This window comes from Cladophialophora yegresii (genome assembly GCF_000585515.1).
Source record: "Cladophialophora yegresii CBS 114405 chromosome Unknown aczIN-supercont1.5, whole genome shotgun sequence".
NCBI classification, from domain to species: domain Eukaryota; kingdom Fungi; phylum Ascomycota; class Eurotiomycetes; order Chaetothyriales; family Herpotrichiellaceae; genus Cladophialophora; species Cladophialophora yegresii.
The window spans coordinates 2234149-2253978 of record NW_006913049.1 but is presented as its reverse complement, the minus strand read 5'-3'; the positions used below and the strand labels follow the sequence as shown (position 1 = coordinate 2253978).

At 54.4% G+C, this 19830-nt stretch overlaps 5 protein-coding genes across 5 annotated transcripts; 3 read left to right on the top strand and 2 right to left on the bottom strand.

Annotated features, from left to right (window-relative positions):
* Positions 1-59: 59 nt before the first annotated feature.
* A1O7_07543 (uncharacterized protein) lies at positions 60-1783 on the top strand (the record flags this gene model as incomplete). Its single annotated transcript, XM_007761540.1, has 4 exons — positions 60-311; positions 361-1104; positions 1184-1240; positions 1457-1783. The coding sequence occupies 4 exons, from the start codon at positions 60-62 to the stop codon at positions 1781-1783; spliced, it is 1380 nt and encodes a 459-aa protein (XP_007759730.1).
* A 904-nt stretch (positions 1784-2687) lies between these two features.
* A1O7_07542 (uncharacterized protein) lies at positions 2688-4592 on the bottom strand (the record flags this gene model as incomplete). Its single annotated transcript, XM_007761539.1, has 1 exon — positions 2688-4592. The coding sequence occupies one exon, from the start codon at positions 4590-4592 to the stop codon at positions 2688-2690; it is 1905 nt and encodes a 634-aa protein (XP_007759729.1).
* Positions 4593-7079: 2487 nt separating this feature from the next.
* A1O7_07541 (uncharacterized protein) lies at positions 7080-8156 on the top strand (the record flags this gene model as incomplete). The annotated part of the gene is made up of 2 exons (XM_007761538.1): positions 7080-7964; positions 8040-8156. The coding sequence occupies 2 exons, from the start codon at positions 7080-7082 to the stop codon at positions 8154-8156; spliced, it is 1002 nt and encodes a 333-aa protein (XP_007759728.1).
* A 2964-nt stretch (positions 8157-11120) lies between these two features.
* On the bottom strand, positions 11121-11936 carry A1O7_07540 (uncharacterized protein; the record flags this gene model as incomplete). Its single annotated transcript, XM_007761537.1, has 1 exon — positions 11121-11936. The coding sequence occupies one exon, from the start codon at positions 11934-11936 to the stop codon at positions 11121-11123; it is 816 nt and encodes a 271-aa protein (XP_007759727.1).
* Positions 11937-17581: 5645 nt separating this feature from the next.
* A1O7_07539 (uncharacterized protein) lies at positions 17582-19822 on the top strand (the record flags this gene model as incomplete). Its single annotated transcript, XM_007761536.1, has 1 exon — positions 17582-19822. The coding sequence occupies one exon, from the start codon at positions 17582-17584 to the stop codon at positions 19820-19822; it is 2241 nt and encodes a 746-aa protein (XP_007759726.1).
* Positions 19823-19830: the final 8 nt, after the last annotated feature.

Below are 19830 nucleotides of genomic sequence, written 5' to 3'. Positions count from 1 at the left end.
CGCCCGACCCTGTTCCAGCCATCGGTACTCCTGTGCTTCCTGCCCATATCACAGACACGATGCTTGACCCCAAAGAAGAAGATCTTGAAAAGCTGGCAGAGACCTGTCTCGCCACGGCAAAGCAGATCAAAGAACATCTCGCGGCGAACAAGCAACCACAGCCAACATTTGACCAGACCGGCCCATCCGCTTTCCCTGCAACCACACCCGAAATTCAACAGGCACGACTCGGCCTCCGCACCGCCGCCAGGAGACTCTACGACCTGGCCTCGGGCCCGGAAGACATCGTGACATGGCATCTCTATCAAAGCGTGAGTCCCCTGAGGATGTGGCGGAAGAACCCCGTAACTCATCAACCAGTGCCACGATCTCAACGCCTTCCGCTACGTGTTCCACTACAACATCCACACGGCCGTGCCCCTCGACGGAACCATAACGTACACGGATCTAGCATCCAAACTCTCCCTCGACGCCTCGCAATTGAAACAGATGCTCCGCCAGATCATGCCGATCCACGTCTTCACCGAGCCCAAGCCAGGCCACGTCGCGCACACGGCCTCGTCACGCCTTCTCGCCACCGACGCCGGCATCGCAAGCTACACGGGCTTCATGGTCGAGGGCACGTTCCCCTACGCGGCATGCCAAATTGAGACGTTTGAGAAATGGGGCCACGGCCGCCCAGAGCCCAACCGCACGGCCGTCAGCCACTATTACGCGACGGACCTGTCCATGTTCGAGTACTTCGAGACGCATGCCCCAAGCGTGCGCGACCGCTTCGCCCGCCTGATGACCCACATGTCGAGCAACCCGTTGATGGCCAACGGGCACGTGGCCAGCGGGTTCGACTGGTCCTCATTGCCGCAGGACGGTGTGGTTGTCGACGTCGCAGGCGGGATGGGCCACTGTTCGAACCGGATTGCCGAACGCACGGCGCCGACCGTGAAATTGATCGTGCAGGATCTGCCCAAGATCATCGCCCAGGCGAGCGACCCGGCGACGTGCGTCATACCGCAGCCGCTGAGGGGTCGGTTCGAGTTCATGGCCCATGATTTTTACGAGGTCCAGCCCGTCAAGGGCGCCGCCGTGTACTTTTTGCGCATGATTGTGAGTTGAGACCCCTTGTCTAACTAAAGGTTGCCTTTGTGGGAGTTGGAATGAACACTCACGCACGTCCGTGCGACAGCTGCACAGCTACTCGGACGCCTACGCGCTCCGCATCCTCCGCAACATTATCCCCTCGGTGAGTACTCCATCCACTGGCCGCGCGCGCCATCAGTTTCTGTAGCCCGTCAACTCGCTACGTATTCTGGTCGGACTCCTCTGTACACTCGCACTTGCTTCCCTTTGCCTTGCACCTTACACCTTACATCTTCCACCTTCGACGTCCAGCCTCGAGTCAGCCCCTGACACAGACACATACTGATGGCCCAACGACTGTCCCATAAACTAACACAAGTCCCGTCCCAAGATGACACCGACCTCCAAACTCATCATCATGGACCAAGTCATGCCCCGACAAGTCAACACGCTCCCCGAACCCCTCGAACGCATCAAACGCAGCCAGGACCTGCAGATGATGCTCCTCTGCAACGCCAAGGAGAGGGACGAAACGGAGTGGGCCGACCTCTTTGCGCGGGCGGGCGAAGGGTTGATATCGGAGGGCGGCACCGAGTTGGGGATCTTGGCCATCAGGACGCCGGTGGGGAGTATGATGAGTTTGATTGAGGTTGGGTTTGTAAGTGCCGCTGGTGGTAGCGGCGCGGATGGGGGAAGCGAGGGCTAGTTTGGGTGGGGGGTGATGTCGGAAATGGCGAGGCACCCGGGCACTCTAGATAGGGTTGAGATGGATGGCACGCCGGGGTTAGGGGCAGGGCAGCAGAGGAGGGAGAGGAGGAGGAGGAGGTGGTGGTGGTGGTGAGTAGGAACGAGGACTTCAAGGCAGAGTAGAAGAGAGAGGAGTAGATTAGATGGAGTAGAGTATGAAAAGGGCACGGTACCTTGGATGGTTCGAAGAAGTGCAGAGTCGATAGATAGGACGTACAGTGTGGTGTTGAAGCAGTACAGAGTAGATAAGTTCATGTAGTATAGTGCTTGGTAGGTGTGGCATACGATAAGCTGAGCAAAATACCCTGGCTGGGCGTGGCGACCACTGGGATCTCTACGAGGATTCAAGAACATGTCGTACAAACTGACACTGAATTGGGCAAGACGTCGAGAAGCACGCTGATTTCAATCAGGCTATGATCTTTGGCCATGAAAGGCTCTCCTTCATGCGAGCACAACGAGACAAGCAAGCAAGCACTCCAAGCACAACATGAGCGTTTCTGTATTGATCCCTCCTGCTATTTTTTTTCTTATTTCTGGGTTCCCCAAGAAGACGCCACGTCGAACTCTTGTGCCCTCCTTGGTGAGGTTGCCCTCTGGACCTCGACCATGCGTCGAAAGAGCTCACCACCGGGAGTACAACCGTACGGGAACTCACCAGACGGAGCTCAATTCCAACGTGTGTGGGAAGTCCACAGAGGGTAGCGTCACCAGGGAGCCCACCAGAGTTCGACACGGCGCCCATCGAGATTCCCCTTTTCCTTTGTTTTAGAGGCCTCGTGGTGTGCACATGATTTGTTCGACTGTTGGAGATGGTGCACTCCACGATAGGAGTCGTGTCACACATTTCTTGCACTCTTGCCTTAATACACGCTCTGCTCCAGTTCGACGATCTCATCCGGGTCTGTCACCCAGATCAGCTCTCTACCCTGTTCTCTGGCCCCGCGTGCAGCTTTCAGCCCTTCGTCAAACTCTCTGTTCCAGAATTCAATACTTTCTCTGGTATCTCTATCAGTCCAGGTCTTCTGCACGAGGTTGTCGACGTAGGACGATACGACGCCTGCTTCGATGTATGTCTGAGATGGGACGTTTTTGAAGATGTCTGCCGCCCACGCGTCATACTGGTGCTCTCGTTCATATTCGGTCATGCCGTCTTCGCCGACGACGGTGTTGTCCAGGTCGTCCCGGCTTAGTGAATGAAGAGACGAGGCAGTCTCTATGGTGGTATCCTGAGGACTGGTGAATGTGTGGCCACCAACCGGCTCGGGAGTGCTGACGTCGATCTGCGACTCACGAAATTCGCTGTCTAGGCCCGGTGGGGATGAGGAGCGTGACCGAGCTTGCTCACTGAGCGAAAGGCGCGACGACTTGGCAGGCTTGTACTTTTGTGCGTCTGATCTTGCTTTGTTCAGTCTAATCTCCTGTGTATCGTTGACAATGATACTATCAGTGTGACCTGTAAATCCGGATTGATCAAATGGAGATGGTTGAGGAAGCTCGGCATGTGACATTCTGGGTGTGCTCGGTGGTTCTGATGGTACTTTGCCTTGCACCTGGTCCAGTGTCACTTCGCTGGTCTCCTCACCATCATCTTCGTCATCCTCGAAATCAGGAAGCACAAAATTGCCCGGTCGAGGATTCGCGGGCGAAGGTCGCCAAGTCTCATTTGTAGGATCGGTGACGCTAGGATCATAACGGTATGGTGTATTGTTGTAAGTGTTACGCATTGTGTCTGGAGAGTGCATAGCCTTCACATCCCATGGAAGGTCTGAAGGTGAATCGGTGTGCTGGCTCGACATGTCTGCGAAGGTGCTGCCACGATAATCTCCCGCAGGGCCATACTGCCCATAGACAGCCTTGGCCGAAGTGGGAACAGAGTTAATGCGGACTGATTTTGCGGAACGTCCAGTGGCGTTGAGGGTCTGTCGCATGGCTGAGCGCAAAGGTGTCTGTGGTGGTGCCTTGTTTGAAGGAGTCGACGGCTGGCCCTCCGCCAAGGCCGACTCTTCAATGCCTTCGACATCGTTTTCAACATCAAGATAGCTGTCATCAATACCATAACCACCTCGCCTAGGTCCCGGAACTTGACCGTCGACAGACGCAAGCTTGCGCTTGTTGCTACCTGGGATCTGAGCTGTGTGGAAGTCTGCCTGGTCCATTGAGGGGATTTGTTCACGACCGCCGACGGTGTTTGCGGTTCTCCGTCTTTTGAAGTGTTCGCGGGTGAAGATTCTGCTGTCGACAGCTTCCGGCTCAGGAGTTGGCGACTCTGGCTCGTAGGTGATTCTTCTAGGAGTGGGTGAAGGACTGCCTTGATCTGAGGCCTCGTCTTCTTCGGCAGTAGCTGTGTCAGACTCGCGGTCGCCGCTGTTTCTTTGTTGTGGTTGCTCCTGATTTTCTGCCGCACTTTGAGAACTGCCTCCTCGTACCCAACCAAAGATCTTTCTCACACTGCCAAAAAGGCCACCTTGTGACGCGGTGCGGGTTGGAGTCTCTGGCTGCTGTTGCGGTCTCGTCCGTTCTTGAGAACTGGGACGCTGCGCGACTGCGGTGGCACTGGGCTCGGGACTTTCTGGTTCGATTGCGCGGTTGAAGTAGGCAGACTCGTTTCGGGAGTTGAGCTTCGGCGGCGCGGAGGTGAGAAGGCTTCGGTTTCGAGTCTTGGAAAATAAGAACTTTTGTGTCTCAGGAGTGGCGGCTTTGCGTTGTCGCTTGGAGGTGTTGTGGTCGGCATCTTCTTCGACGTCTCGTCGTCGCTTTGCGCTCATAGGCACTACATGGACGGGACAACATGTACATATTAGCTTGGGCTCAGCTTGGGTAAAGGCATTGCGGACGTTAGATCTGGGCCTTAGGTGCTGTTCAACCTGGATAGCCATATCACGGGTTTCCCATGCAGTCTGGGTAGACGCAACTGCTGTGGTGGGCACCAGGGCAAGGGAATCACGGGCTCCAGTATTAACACGTGTAGCAGTGACAGGGCCTTGTGCAGGGATAGTATTTGGACGCGTCTGTTTCTCACGTTTTGCAGGCTGTATCTCCGAGAAGCCCTTGGGTCGGACGCCCTGTCCACGGGTGTGAACCATAATTGAGTGACGGTCTGGTTGTGGCAGTGGCTGAGAAAGCGTGAAGTTGCGTTCGAGTGACTGCGATCAACTGTGCTGTGGTGCTGGGATGTACGATTACAGCAGCGAAGATGATGACATCAAGTGATGAAAAGAAGAGCGATAGTTCGGCTCTAGGTTAGAAAAGTAGGGCTAATACTCCGTATTTCTTCACAAGAAAAGGACTGGTGTTTGTGGTGAAGCGCAACTGAACCGGAATTGAAGTTCAAGTGATTGAATCGTCAAAAAGTTCATTTACTGAATTGGGAATAGTGCCTCTCCAGGAACAACCCCGGATCTTCACGCGTTCTCTTTGTTGTGCCAATGTCATGGTTCTTTCTCATTTTCAGGATGCCTTCATTGACGGGCTTTCAAGCACTCATGAATAGCTTCGCTCTTGAGTACGAATAAGGCATCCGGAACAGCTCCCCGCTCCGCTGCCAGCTGGTTGCGATACAGTTTCTTCTACGAACTACACTGCGTTCCGGTCTGCTATGCTAGATAATCTTACTGTTTCCGGCGCCTATCGAGAGCAGTCTGAATCTCTTGGATGTCACCATCTCGGCTATATTAGCGCTGCTCTTGCAGTACCACAGCCTTTGTTCTCAAGCAGGGCCATAGTACACGCGAGAACACTGCGAACGGCTCGATAACGGGATGGGTGATCATGCGACGTACCGTGTGTTTACTGTATGGGAGAAATTGCAGCACTGACGCAGGTCAATCGGCCAGTGTCTGTGATGAGTATGAGTGATATATCCCAAGGCGCGCCTGCTGAATACCATCGATTGTCAGCTATTTCTGACTTGCGAATGTTGGCCTGGGACGACCTGGCGCTCACGGTTTGGTTGTCCGCTATGTAAAAATGGTGTCCGTGCCTCCAGTGTCTCTCCCTCTTCGGGCAACTCCATTCCCACGATACCCTTTTGGCTGCTCGATCTCCTCCGCAAGGCTGCATCCTGCGCATCCGATATGTCATCCCCACGGATCATCTGACATACCGACACCAGCCAAGTGGTCACGCTCAATATCAAGCAACTCGACAGGCTGCCCACCTTGATGTGGTCCAACGGCTGCCCAACATGAGCCAGCACCTACCCGCAGTCCGTGCCCCGGATGAGGAAGATCGGAGACTTACGCACCTAGAGTACATGCACAGTGAGACTGCCGCGTAAGAATCTTTGGGTTGCCGATCTTCCAACTGCAGCAGATGCATAGCTCGCACATGTGAGGGAGCAACCCTGGCCACGAAGCCCTGGACGGCGAAGAGGCGAAAGAGGAGCTTAAGCAACTTGACATGCTGGCGCGTGCTCTGAACTACTTAGTGTTTGGCGAGGGGGAGAATTGCGATGGACGTTGCGACGCGAGTCAGAAGGGGAATACTCCATTATCCTAAGACTTAGAGAGAAGATGATCAGTGGCGCTTTCAGGTACCATATTAGTCGCGGGCATGCGCAACAATCTATGGAGCTGTCGGGCTTGTTGCTTTACTTGATGGTTTTTGCAAAAGGTCTTCGATACTCTAATGGTGATCAGAGCCCATGAGCGGCGCGATTCGAGGCTGCTCCGTTATTCGCACTGAAAGCATGGCACGGCCTCTGGAATTGCTTTGGGCTTGAGGAGGTCGAAAGCACGGCATCATAATGTGTTTGACATACAGAGCATACCTAGGTAGATAGACGGTACCTACGCTTTGGCCACGACATACAGTACCTGGAGTGAGAGGGCGACAGTCCTACAAATGAGTGCGGGGCTAGTTCGGGGCCACAGTACAGTAAGGCTTCCTCCAGGAAGGGGGTCTCCGATGGAGTGCCCTGAGAGTCAGGCCTAACAACCACCGTCCATGTCATCACCAACTCCGAGAGCGCTTCAAACTACATTGCGGAGACGACAGCCCGAGATCTGAACTATTATGTACTGCAACCATGTATGTGGTGTTCAGCAACAAGTGAGGAGTCAGCGGAGTTCACCCGACAAGGGCGTTACTTTGCTAAGTGCTGACAGTCCAAGATAAATGGAGTCTCACATAAGAGCGTGCCATCTCGACTGCTGACTCCCATCTGAGCTCTCCTCGAGAAGTTTATCACTTTCTTTGTGCTCGCCGCGAATATCGAAACTCGACGACGAACTGCGTCTGTGGGAGTATCCGATATGGCCTTCCCGTATCCGATCATCGCCTTAGAGGAACACTTCTGGGCCGAAGCGGCGATCGAGTTCTACACAGCGAAGTCAAAGCAAGATCCGTACAAGACGACTGCCCTCCTACGACGATGTCGAGATGAGCTGCTCGACGTGGGCGAGTCTCGGCTGAAGTTGATGCAAGAAAGTGGTGTTACCGTGCAAGTGCTCTCTCACGCGGCTAGTTTCCTGGCCCTCGACGCCGGAACATGCCAGAAGGTAAACGATGAAGCGGCCAAAGCCGCCGCCAGGAACCCCAAGCACTTCGCTGGCTTCGCGACGATTCCAATGCAAGATCAGAAAGCTGCGTGCGACGAGCTTCGTCGTTGCGTCACGGAGTTGAAGTTCGTGGGCGCGTTGATCGACAATACATGCGAGGGACGATTCTATGACGACCCTCTCTTCTGGCCATTCTTCGAAACCGCGCAGGAACTCGACGTTCCGGTATACCTGCACCCTTCATACAATGAGCAGACGAAACCACTCCTGTATGACGGCAACTACCCTGACGCCATTGCGCAGACACTCAGCATGCACGCCTGGGGTTGGCACGTCGAGAATGGTGGCCACATCCTCCGCCTGTTCGCCTCTGGCTTCTTCGACAGATTTCCCCGCTTAAAGTTGATCTTGGGCCACATGGGCGAGATGCTGCCATATCAACTGGACCGAATCATTCGCATTACAGAGCACCAGTGGCCGATGGCCGGCGTCAAGCCGGAGAGGGGGTTGAAGCGGGTGTGGGACGAGAATATCTGGATCACAACGAGTGGGATGTTTGCGTTGGCGCCCATGGCTACATTGCTCAAGCAGTGTAAGCCGGACAGGATAATGATGTCGATTGATTATCCGTTCGCAAGAGTGAGTTCATCTTTGTCGCCAGTGTCTGTCTGAAGCGGTTGGGTATCCGAACAGGGGCTGACGGTGATCATACAGCACGAATGGGGCCTTCAGTTCTTGAAGGACTTGCAGCAAAGTGGAATGGTCAGTGAGAGCACGCTCGAGGACATTGCATACCGGAATGCTGAGAGACTGCTCAAGATAAAGGTGTGATGGAATGGAAGTAGCATCAAATCATTGGCAAGCCGCTGCACCATATCCCCTTCTGCCCGTTGGGGGCGTGAGCTTGTTCCTGTAGAATCCCCCAGTCATACTGTATTTCTGGTCGACCTTGTACGTTGACCTACCACCAATAGAGGGGGAATTAAAGTTCCCCGACGTGCCGCTACCCGCCAAGGTTTCTTAACGCCAAGCCGACTTTACCAGCCGCTTTATGGAAATGACTAATACTATATCCAGGAATGCACCCACAGTGAAGGCAATAGGAATAAAATGGCATTTGTCGGGATGGACCTTCTCACCGTCCTGCTCACTGCAGCAAACGCTGCCCACTCAAGAATCATTAGACGCAGGGGTTGACCGCAATTAGAGCGACGAGCTCCTCAACCTCCTGCGCAGTGCTTAGAGCGACCTGTCACGATGGGTTGAGATGTTGCACAAGCATCGCAAAGTAGCCGACCGGTCGTGAAGGGCAAATCTTTGCTTTTCCACCTCAGAAGATGCGACGGCGATACAGAGGCGTCTGGCTTCCCATAGCCGGGCGTTGACCCTCTTCACGTCGACCTTGACAACGAGGCGAATCGGGAACATCGAGTCCCACCTAGAAACAAATTCTGTCAAAGGTCAAAACCGGAGCGAGGAATTTTGCTCTCGAAGTTGCACCTGAAGATGTCCCCATAGTGGTGTTGGAAAAGCACAATGGGAGAAGCCGATTGCTGAGCTCTCGACGGCGGGATTTGCGCCATAAGACGTCACATCACACAGGTTGTGGTTCGAGGAACGGCTGCGGGAGGTCGACAGTACTAGATTTCTTACCGATCTACTCACGCCAGCCTCCAGCGGCTCGGCTTCTGTTATCAGCCCAACGGCCGACGATCCTGTTCTCCGCCTTCGGTCGGCGAATCTGAACATTGTATGCGAGGACGGGAAAGCATCCGCGCTGTGAGGCTGGCGAAGAGTTTGCCTTCATGAGCGTTGTGGATGCCAGACTTGGTCACTCCTACTTGCGGCAGTGTCGTCATGTGGAATCGTCAAAACTCGTGACTCTCGAGGCTTCGTGTCTTGAGCCTGCCGGTAAGTGCAGCGTTGGTCGCAGTCTCGGAAGTTATACTTACACAGTACGCCCAGGGAATTTAGGACCCAGGGGAATTGACGCGTCCGGTCGACGAAATTTTTCCCCGTGGTGTCGGTTTTGTGACACCCCAGCAAACCAAAGATCCAGTGACACGCTTCCCCGGACAAGCAAATGCTCATCCGGTATGGCCACCTCGCCATTCCTGCAGGCATGCACCGCCAGCCTCCAATGCGCTCGAGGCCTTGTTCACAAACAATCATTCCCGAAGACAGCACCACCAAGGCAGAACGGGAGAGGCGTCAAAAGAATGATCCTGTTCGTGGTCACTCGAAGTCGATTTCATCAGCCACTCCTACAAGGCCATCGAGTCCTCCGCGTTCGCGCCACCCGCGGATATCAGAATACCGTCCTGATGAGAAATTGATCAAGACCAAGACCAAGACGATGACGTCGTATTGCACAGAATCAATCCTACTTGGAGAACGGGCATACATTTCTGTAAACAGACAGCAATCTACCATGCTCGAGAGTGTACCACAGATGCCAGGACCGGCCAAAGTACCAGGATAGTACTACGGAACGATGTACAGAGAGCGGACAAGTCAGCTGAAAGCTATTGTAAAGAAGCCGGTCGACGTCCACTTGCTGAGCTAGATAATAGTCAATTAGCCATGTGAAGGCCTTGCCAGTGGAACCAACATGGCATGTCTGCAAGAGACTATCCTCAAACCCATCTCATTTCCCGGGCGACCTGCCCGGCCTTGGCGCGAACATAGCACGGCTCACCAGCCGATATGTCCGTCGCAGTCCTTCCATTGTACCAACCAGTGCAAAGACTCAGTCAGCGAGGACCGTGACCCTGGAACGCTCGGCCTGACGGTTCCGCGCTCTGACGATTCGCGAGCAAGCCATGACTGTATTGTATTTGTCTTGCGCTGCCTTCTCATGCTTTGCTTTGGTGATCTGCTGTTGATAAGGGTATCGAGCTTCCTCTCCAGCCGTGCGGACACATACTGTGCCCAGGACACCGTAAACGGTACGCAGTACTGTACTGTTTACCTCGTCGCTCTTGCACAGGTAGCAAGGGAGGCTCATCTCGTCATCGGCTCACCCACAACACCTCGGATAGCGGCGTGTGGTTCTGTCTTGTTGCCGTTCCTCCCTTTCCCAAGGATACTTGATTCCTCACAGACCGAACGCCACATATGTGTTATATAGGTAGCTCTTGGTCCCTTTCGGGGCACTCGGAATAGTGCCTCTGGGATCAGCGCAGCACAGCATGCGGTAGTTTGAGCCGACTACTGTGTGGTGTAACTCAATAGCTTGCTGTGCTGGGCCGCGGTTTGTTTTGTCTTGTGCGAAATGATTGTTGAGGCGCTTCGACACGCATTTGGGACGTTGGATGTAGTTGGCCGGCGTCATGGTTGTGTGCGGTTTGCTTGGGAGTAGGAGTGGGACCCAGTATTGCAGCTTCACATAGGTATTGTTTGTGCTATCGGTGCTCGGGTCTGCATCCTATCATCCCGCCGAGGATACGTCAGACGCGAGTGGCAGCTTCGCTTCTGTAAATGATGAGTCTGGCGCGCGTGGCAGCTTCACTCGGAAATGATGAGTAGGCCCGTCTTCAGCAAGTGTGAAGTGGTCATCAACACACGAGACGGAGCTTCTGCTCTTCAGACAAGCTCGCCACCCACAGTGGACACTGCCGGCGTCGTTCCTGTAGGAGAGCGTCGACGGATCGACGGATCCCTGATCAAGGAGAATGGCAGTCAATAAACCGCAAAGTCGCAAGTCCGCGGTGTCTCACCAATTCCGGTTCGCCCAATAGGTATCTGCCACAGATGCCAGCGGATCACCCACCCCGTGTAGGGTCTGGCAATAGATCACTTCTTCGACAACTTCTTCTTGACGTATTTCTTGACGCGCTTGTCGCTCATGATGAAGCCCGTGACAGCCACGCCTAGAAACATTTTCGACGCGGCCTCTGCTCCCGGGCTCGATGGTTGTGATGCTACCGATGCCGTCGAAGCTTTCCGAGGCCCCGTCGCGAACCCGAGTTCGGGATACACCGTCGTGTCTGCTCCCAACGACTGTACTCCAGACGGCGACGGCGACGGCGCCAAGACAACCGGCTTCGACTGAGGAACGATCTCTATCTCCTCGTCTCTCACTCGGGCCTTCTCCTTCTCGGCGGCGGCTTCTTTCTCATCCTCACTTTCAACCCACTCCCTCACAGGTTCATCGCCAGGGAACATGCGCCTCCTCATCGCGATCCAGATCGGCACCAGCAGCCGATGCAGCCTCTCTTCTTCCTTCTTGACCTTTTCGTTGGCTTTGCCGCTCCCATTCCCGTTTCCACCGCCGACCCATTGGGCCCGATGCCACCCGGACCCGAAATCACTCTGCACGCGGCACCACGGATGCGCGAACCTCGAGCCAATGAACCGGCGACTTACTTCACGGTAGGACTCGGATGTGCCGCGCCACAACAGGTAGACGATGGTGGGTTGCTCACGGAATTGCTTGACGTCCTGGAAGAATTGGGGCTGAGAGGTCTTGGGGATGAGCAATGCCGAGAAGAAGCGCATGTAGTTGATGTGCGAGTCCGGCAGGGAGGCGATGTACCGTTGCAGGCTGGGATGGACGATTGGCTCGTCGTCGGCAGACTCGGGCGGTTGGATGAGTGACGTGGAGGCCATCACGACTGTCACAGTCTGAAGAGAGACGCGCGAGTCAAGTACGTAGGTACGCAGATCTTGTACGGAGCCACGTCTGCGTGGCCCTAGATTGTCGTCGGAGCTGTCGGCCTGAGTCAAAGCAGTGCGAATACAGGGCGTGGCTCAGTGTACGAGGCCCATGACTTCGAGGCGGTGTTGGTGATCCACGACGCTCTCAGTCTCAGCATCAACCGTCTATGCTGCTGCCCGGAAGTACATAAGCGCGGACGGTGCTTTCGTCAGCTCGGTCGTCATATGCCAACTGTATGAGGTACGAGTACATGTCGGCGAGTTCAGTGGTTGAGGCTCGAAATTTTCGAGGTTGAGGTCCTCAGGGCCAAGGCTCCAAGACAGCCTTGTCTACGCGGCTCCTGCAGGGAGGCTGCCAAGTCCACACTATTGCGCGACGACGGACTGAATGGCGTTGTGATCGGCGTACAAATCATCGTGAGGCTCTCCGGAGACGACAAAGCCAAGAAAGGGGTCGGGCAATAATAATGGAATAGATTACTCCGTATGTAGAACTTCTTTGTTTCTGCCTGACCGCTGATTAAATGTACTTTCTGTGTCGTTGATATGGTGAGGCCAGCAATGAGTCTCCAGATCCACCTCGGCAGCGAGTGAGCAGCCCGAAAAGAAGCATTGATCGGCGTCCTTCAGGGGCTTGCACTCCGAGAGAGAGCTTACGAAACACGCATGCTCCGTGCGACTGCCTCTTCGGAGTAATGTGTCATTCCTATGAAGGAACCTACGAAGGAACGACAGTCTCATAGTTCCATCGTGCGGAAGTGAGTAGTTCCTTGGCAGTCTGCCGGCGGAACGCTGGCAAGCAAATGGTTCAGTAGACTCAGAAGTGTTGCGCGACTTCCCCACAACTTTGAATCTCAAGCTCGGATGGCAGATCGGTTTCAGAAAATCAGTACGGAGCAGATCCCACCAGATCGGATGCGTGGTGCCTACTGAAACATACTACATGAAGACTAATTTTGAGATGTTAAGAATGTTGATCAGACGCTTCTTCAAACTTAGCCAAGAGTCGCGCCATTGCATGTTCTCCTCCGTAGCTGAGGAATCTTAGCACAGGTTGATACGCCCAGGTCGAAACGATTTCTGCTCTGGAGACGTCGAGCAATGCCAGTTTTGCCTGCCGCGAATACAGAGCGGCGGCTGTGTGGCTCGTCGACTTTCGACTGGCGCTTCCTGGGGAAAGTGCGGTGAGATAGGGAGCGATCATGTGCGGCTGCGCCGGGGTTGCCGGAGCATGTGGACAGTGAGCAGCATGAAATGTTGCTGGAATCCGGCTGACCGCCTTGATCGAGTTAAGTCTCTCGTCGAGTCTCGTTCATGGTGTGGTTGTGCTACTGTGTCAAGTGCCCGTGCTGACCCAGCTTCACTGGGTACAGTCTCTCACGGAAAATCTGGAACACCACTTCCTGTAAGAATTGCAGTGTCTGTAGCCTCGATCGCCATCAACGGTGAATGGCAAACATGCAAGTGAGGAGACTCTGCTCATGGATCTGCCAAAGAGAGAAGGTCAAGAGATGAAGCATGGCTTGAAGCACGCTGTGACCTTTTGTCTGGGTTTACGCTGGTGTTGGTGGACGAAGTTCAAGTATACCTGCCGGATAGGGTAAGGAAGCGTCCCAAAACGGCGATACTGTACCTCCATCCTGGTGGCAGCTCTCGGGCGGTGGCAAAGAACTTGGGGGAGTACAACATGACTGATGCAGCGGACATTCAACCATGTGACGAGCTGCTCGAGCTGCATGCCGAAGCGAGTGTGACTCTGGACCATACCTCCGGCTCCGTAATACTCTTGGTGGTGGCAAGTGGTCGCTCCATGCGTTCAGACACGATACGATAGGCGAGCCGACAGGTGCATACAAAGTACTGTGTACTCCGTACAGCACTGGTCCCTCTTGTGATGGGTAATTAATTCAGTGGGAAAAAATGGTTGTGTGCGTGGGGTGGGAAACGCAGCCTCGGTCGGCAGATGCATGCGAGGTCTGTGCACTCGAGCTGTGCTGCATTAGCCCTTGTCTAGCCTCTCCCTGGCCAGTGCACACAGCAGCAGACCAGACACGAGGTCGGCATGCTGTGTGTATCGCAGTAACACAGCAGCTTGGACTTCCGAGGTTTGCGAATCGTGAGGGTAAGTAACCAACGTGACGGCAGGCAAGCTTTCTCAGCCGGCATGGCGAACATGAACGACACCCGATGGCTGCCGACAATAGCGAATGGCATTAATCCCTCAGGAAATCCTTGTTAGCGTGCACGAATCCTCGAAGAGCACGGAGTACTGTGTGAGCGTCTGCGGGCTGGACCCATCTCGCCAGCTGCGCGCCAGTCCCGTGCAGGCCACTCACATTCTCTCTCGAGATCCAGAATCTTGCAGACACTACTGACAATTCGCATTTGCCATCGAAATTATTGTGGTCACTAAACATCCCACGGTGTTTCGCCATGGCCTTCGCGCAGCCACCGCCGCATGCGAGACGCGCTCAAATGTGACAGAAGTAGCGTGGAGTATCTCGCGCCAGTCGCGCTCTCTCCGCATTGAAGTGCTTCTTGCATAACTTAATTAGAGCTGATGGCAGCGGCGAGCACACCGACCCCAGCTTTATGCATATCTCACAGGCTACTGCTGGGTATTAAGGTGTCCCTGGCGTCCAAGCTCCTGAAGTACTTGGTCTTCGAAAAGAGTTCACTGACAAGGTTTCTCCATGCACACAGGACTCCGTAGGGCCTTGGATTCTGCTTGCCAGCAGCACCGTTGCACAGGCTGTCGAACAGAGAGGTCCTTCGTTTCGAAATCTCCCGAGAGAGCTTCATTTCAATTTGCGGACCGCAGTGGATTCCTGCATCATGTGAAGAAAGATCTCGCGCCGTGCCCTGCGTCTGACTGGTCCTGCCGTCCGAATACCTCGTACCATGCATCGCTTCTATGCAGTCACCCAGTTCGAGCACAGCTACTCCGTATAGTGGGGCACAAGACTCAGCAAGATACCTGACAGCAGACCTGCGTCGTCAGAGTCGGACCTCATGTCAGAAAGCACATGAACCTGGTAAGGAACGGTATCTCTCTCGTAAGGTAAAGCCCGCGAGCCGTGCGGGCCGTCAACGTTCACATAAGACGATTTCCCCTGTGAGCAGTGGCGTACCCAAGTACGTGGGAATGCTGCGGGAGTATTTCTGTGGCGCAGCTCCGAGTGTGCGCAGCAGTGGCGATGGCCCAGTTGACGTCATGTCAGATGATATACCGGGAGGCGTCCACGGCGTCGAAGGCAGTATGCTCGTAAACAGGTTCATCGAACTGCGAAGCATTAAACCTGGGCACGAATGCAGGGTAAAGATCTCAAGAACATATGACGTGCGTTTCAGGTACTAGTAGTCAAGGCCCAAATCACCGAGGTGACGGTTGTGGTAGCGGCACTGTGCGCGATTGAGTGTGGGCCACTGTTGTCTATGATGTAGCTGGGTTAAGCGCTTTTGGTGGTTTCCGAGAGCCGATGACAGCATCGTCGAGAAACTGATTTCTGGCGCACAATGATCCTCCGGCAGTTGTCCTGAATATAAGACGCCACATTACACAGTAGTATTGATCATCGCGGTCACGCTGTTGAACACGAGACACAGTCCCGATGGAGGAAGAGTTTACGAGTGAATGTACTCGACACTGGCCGCGGTTCCGAGATGGCTGTCAAACTGCGTCAAGAGAGCCAAGAGCTCAAGTCAGAATGCTTGCAAAAAGCCTGAATAGCACGAATCGTAGGGTCTTGGACGGTTGTGTGTGTTCACTTAATGGTACCTCGTAACATTCGGCACGAGAAACAAGTATCATGTTGGGTACCGCAAGGTTGATCTGATCGTCGGTACGAGGTAAACATAGGTAGACCTGCAGATCGGGCTCAGCGGCGTACTGTGTACCTCGTACCCTGAGGTGAGCAGGCGTCAACTTGTGTTAGGTTTTGCATGCCCAGCATGGCCTATTCCAAACACTCCGGGTATCGGCTACACACCCATATGGTGAGATCGACATGGCCGTGAGGAGCACATTGCATACTCAGGTACTCCGTACTCGGTGCAAATTTAGCACTCCTTTTACAGACAAACAATGTTCCAGAAGTGGTGTATGACCACACCTTGATCAGAATTACGAGGTACAAGGCAGAGAAAAGAATACTGCAGCTGTGTCGGCGCAGTGTAGATAGCAGTTTCTGCCGAGGTCATGATCTCAAACCTAATGTTCATCGCGTCCAGCGATCAATACCCATTCGTGGAGCGACAATTTTAACATAGTCGCCAGAGTGGAAGCGCAGAAGGGCCGCATGGTGAGCGGTGGATAAGTTAGGCCATTCAAAGCCTTTATCCTGCTGGCACGGCATCGGTTGCGGTAAGGCGAGCAAGCGGGCGATGCCGAGGGGCCATTGCTCGCGATTCGGGGGGGCAGTTGGCGGTGGGAGCAGCTAGCCGGGCCCCTCTGGCTTTTGAAGGATTTGATCACCAGCGACCCAGTCCGAGCAGTTACTGAGCTACCGTTTGAGAATTAGCGGGCGGTGGGCTCTGTAGGCTGTGTGGGTTTGGGTCTTGCCGCCACAGCCATGCCCGGAAAGGAGATTTGACTGACTAAAAGCTCGCGCCTCGCGGCCTGTAACTGTTTTTGCGCGACACGCAAGTTGCAACCCTAAGAAAAGCCTGGCGATCCACCCACGGACAAGTCGCACTCTTCCCACCAACAGCAGTTGATCGAAAATCAACCACAGAAAAGGGCTTGCTCGCCCCCCCGGCCAGTGCACAAATCACTTGACTTGTTGATGACTGGCTAGACGCTGGCCGGTGCACAGTCACAAAGAAAAGAGAGTCGAGTCTATGCCCTGCTGCTCTTCGTCCGCCCTGGCATCTTCTGGCTCTGGCTTGTTGTGCCCTCATCACAAATCTCTTCTCCAACATCAGCTGGGCTTTTGCCGGCTGCCCGCACAGCATTTTCCCTCATCTTTCATCCTTTCCCAATCATCTTCCACCCGTTTCCTGTCGACCTGGTCGACCCTCTCCGAGACCCCTCCGTCTTCCAGCGATTAGTCCTCCACCGTCCTTTTCCTTCCGTCCTCTTCCTATCCAGCATATTCTCTTTCTTCTCTTCAGCAACTTTGTGTAAGCAATTCATCCTTCACTTATTCATATACCCGCATATCACTCACAATCCCTTGCAGCAGCGATTCTTGCACGCACCTTGCGCGCTTTCACAATCGCAGCCATCAGTCCGCCACCCAAGGCACCCAGTCCGTTTTTCTCCAGTTAACCAAAGCCTCTGGTGACCCTTCACCACCCCTCCTGATAATCCTTGACTTTGGGGAGTGGCCTGCGGTATCGAATCGTTGAAGATCACACAATGTCGAAATCCAATTTATAACAGCGGAGGTCCTAGTGGGCCAAGTTTAAATCCCCAGAATACACGCGGTCGTCTCGTTCCCGTACCCGTGTGTTTGCAATTCTCGAGGTTGAGATCGGTTCATCTCCATCTCAAACTGTCAAAGGAGGTTTTCTGATCTTTCCTTGTCCGCCGCCAGCCTCTGCGAATGGCACACCATCAAAAACACCAGACAGACGCCAGCAGAAGAGACTCCGCCATGCAGAGTCTACTCAAGATATTCAAGATGTCGAACACTCCCACAGTTCCGCTCGATGACGATGAACTTGGTGCGGAACCTGACGAACCGCCAGACGATCAGGTATCACCTCTTACGGCAGTTGCTCCACACGTCAAGCTCTACAATCGATCCATGGCCCCAGGATACAGCCGTCGAGAGTCTCTCCTGACTCGCGCCATCATGGCCGAATCCAAACACGAAGATGACGTCCATGGGTTCCCGGGCCGTGGCCTGTCGACGACGTCCTCGCACAGCACAGCCAGCATGCCTTCCACTGCCGAGTTGACTAGCGACGGCGACACATCGCAGTCACGGTCCGCCACGCCCAGTCCACCACCTCCTTCGAGCCGCTTCAGTCAAATCCTGAATTTCAGAAAGGCTAGTCCCAGAGTGGTTATTGCTCCTGCCACGAAGGATGAGAAAGAAACGGTTGCGGTGGCCGGCGAGGCAGCAGTGGAAAAGACGCTCGGGCGCAAACGATGCATAATGTTTGCCTGTGGAGGGACCGAATCGGAGAAAAGCAAAGAAAACTTGAGCAAGGACGGGTCGGCAGAAACCGAGGTCCCCAAGCGAAAATGCGCCCTTACCTTTGCCTGTCCTACCCAGGCCAACTCGAAAGTGGCCAAGACTGCTTCATCCAAACTGCAAGTGGACGCCAAATCCGCACGTCGTCCATCTCCTGCTCCAGCCATGAGACGAAAGTCAACATCCGAGTCGGTCGATCTTTCCGGTCGTTCAGCCGAGACAGCCAGGATTACCATTTCTGAGAAAGCCAACCTCTCCTCGCCAAGCCCTAAGCCTACCTTCCACGAGTTCGGTACCTCTCAGGACGAGACTGACTCGTGGGTTGACAAGCCCAGCTTCCATAGATCTAAGCTCACCTTGGACGACTGCATGAGAAAGGAGAACCGCATCCGCCAGATTGGGCAAGAAGCTGAAGAAGAGGCTGAAGAAGAGGAGAGGGAGCAGGAGGATTTTGAGGCAGACGCCGAGGTCAATGACCACGAAGATGACTTTGCGCCTTCTGAAAACGGTTCGGACGGTGGCAATGAGTCTGATGACGAGGGCGGCTTCGCTAGCTCCGACGATGAAAGCGACGCCGGCTCCGAATATCAGTTCTGGGCGCCATTCACTGCCAATACCACTTTGAGCACCGAGAATCTCAACATCACACGCTTCAGTTCTCGTAGGCGATCTGAAGCAAGTTCGGTCGAATCGATGACGCATTCGAGCAACTCGCACCTTCGCTCCATGATGATGCAGGCTGGAAGGCGTCGCAATAATGCGCCCAAAGTACCGAAGATGAGGCCCGGAACACCCGAGCTGCCCGACAGCACTGACTTTGTCTGTGGCACCCTCGACGAGGATCGTCCACTCGAGGCAGCTTACCTCTCATGCCGTGAGCAGAGACTGCGTCAGAAGCACGTACTTATTCCGCAAGATATCGATCCGAGCTTTCCCACTACCGACCCTGAAGACAATGGAAATGAAAGTGACGACGAGATAGGTGCGTCGCAGCACAGCTCCGACGGTCCTCGGTGGCTCAAGGAGGACTTTGCTGGGTTTGAAGATGACCATCATAGTCACCGGAAGTCGTCAATCGTGTCTACAGTAGACGAAACACCGTCACCACCTCACGTCATTACTGGTGTAAGACCCGGTCGGCCCAATGTCCGCTCACCGCTGCCCAGAATTATGACCGCTCGGTCACCACCGCCTCGGAAGCTCTTCGGGCATTCGCCTACTAGAAACAGGTCGCCTTTCCCAACAGCCAAGTTGCGGTCACCACGTGGTTCTCCTACCAACACGGGTATGCCCACAAAGCTACGGCTTCGAGGTCTTGCACAACGTCCTGGCATGGAACGGACAGCATCTCTTCCTGATACACCCAACCCATTTTTCAAGAACTTCAACATCGGCAGCCCTTCTATCTCCAACATTGCGTCTGGAGCTGTGACACCGGCAGTGGAAGAACCTCCCCGTCCGGACATGCATGTCCGAGGCCCGGTCGACATTGTCGCTGGTCTTGAGAACAAACGCCAGAAACGCAAAGAAAAGTTCTGGCGACAGCACTGTCGCAAAGCGGCCAAGGAACAAGCCGAACGCAAGCCTGTTCCTGGTCGCGGAGCTGAGAGAATGAAGGAGCTTGGTCTCGAATGTGCTGAACGTACAAGAGGCTACGGCATCGGGCAACAGACCCAATTGGTTCTTTCACTTTGATTCTCTCT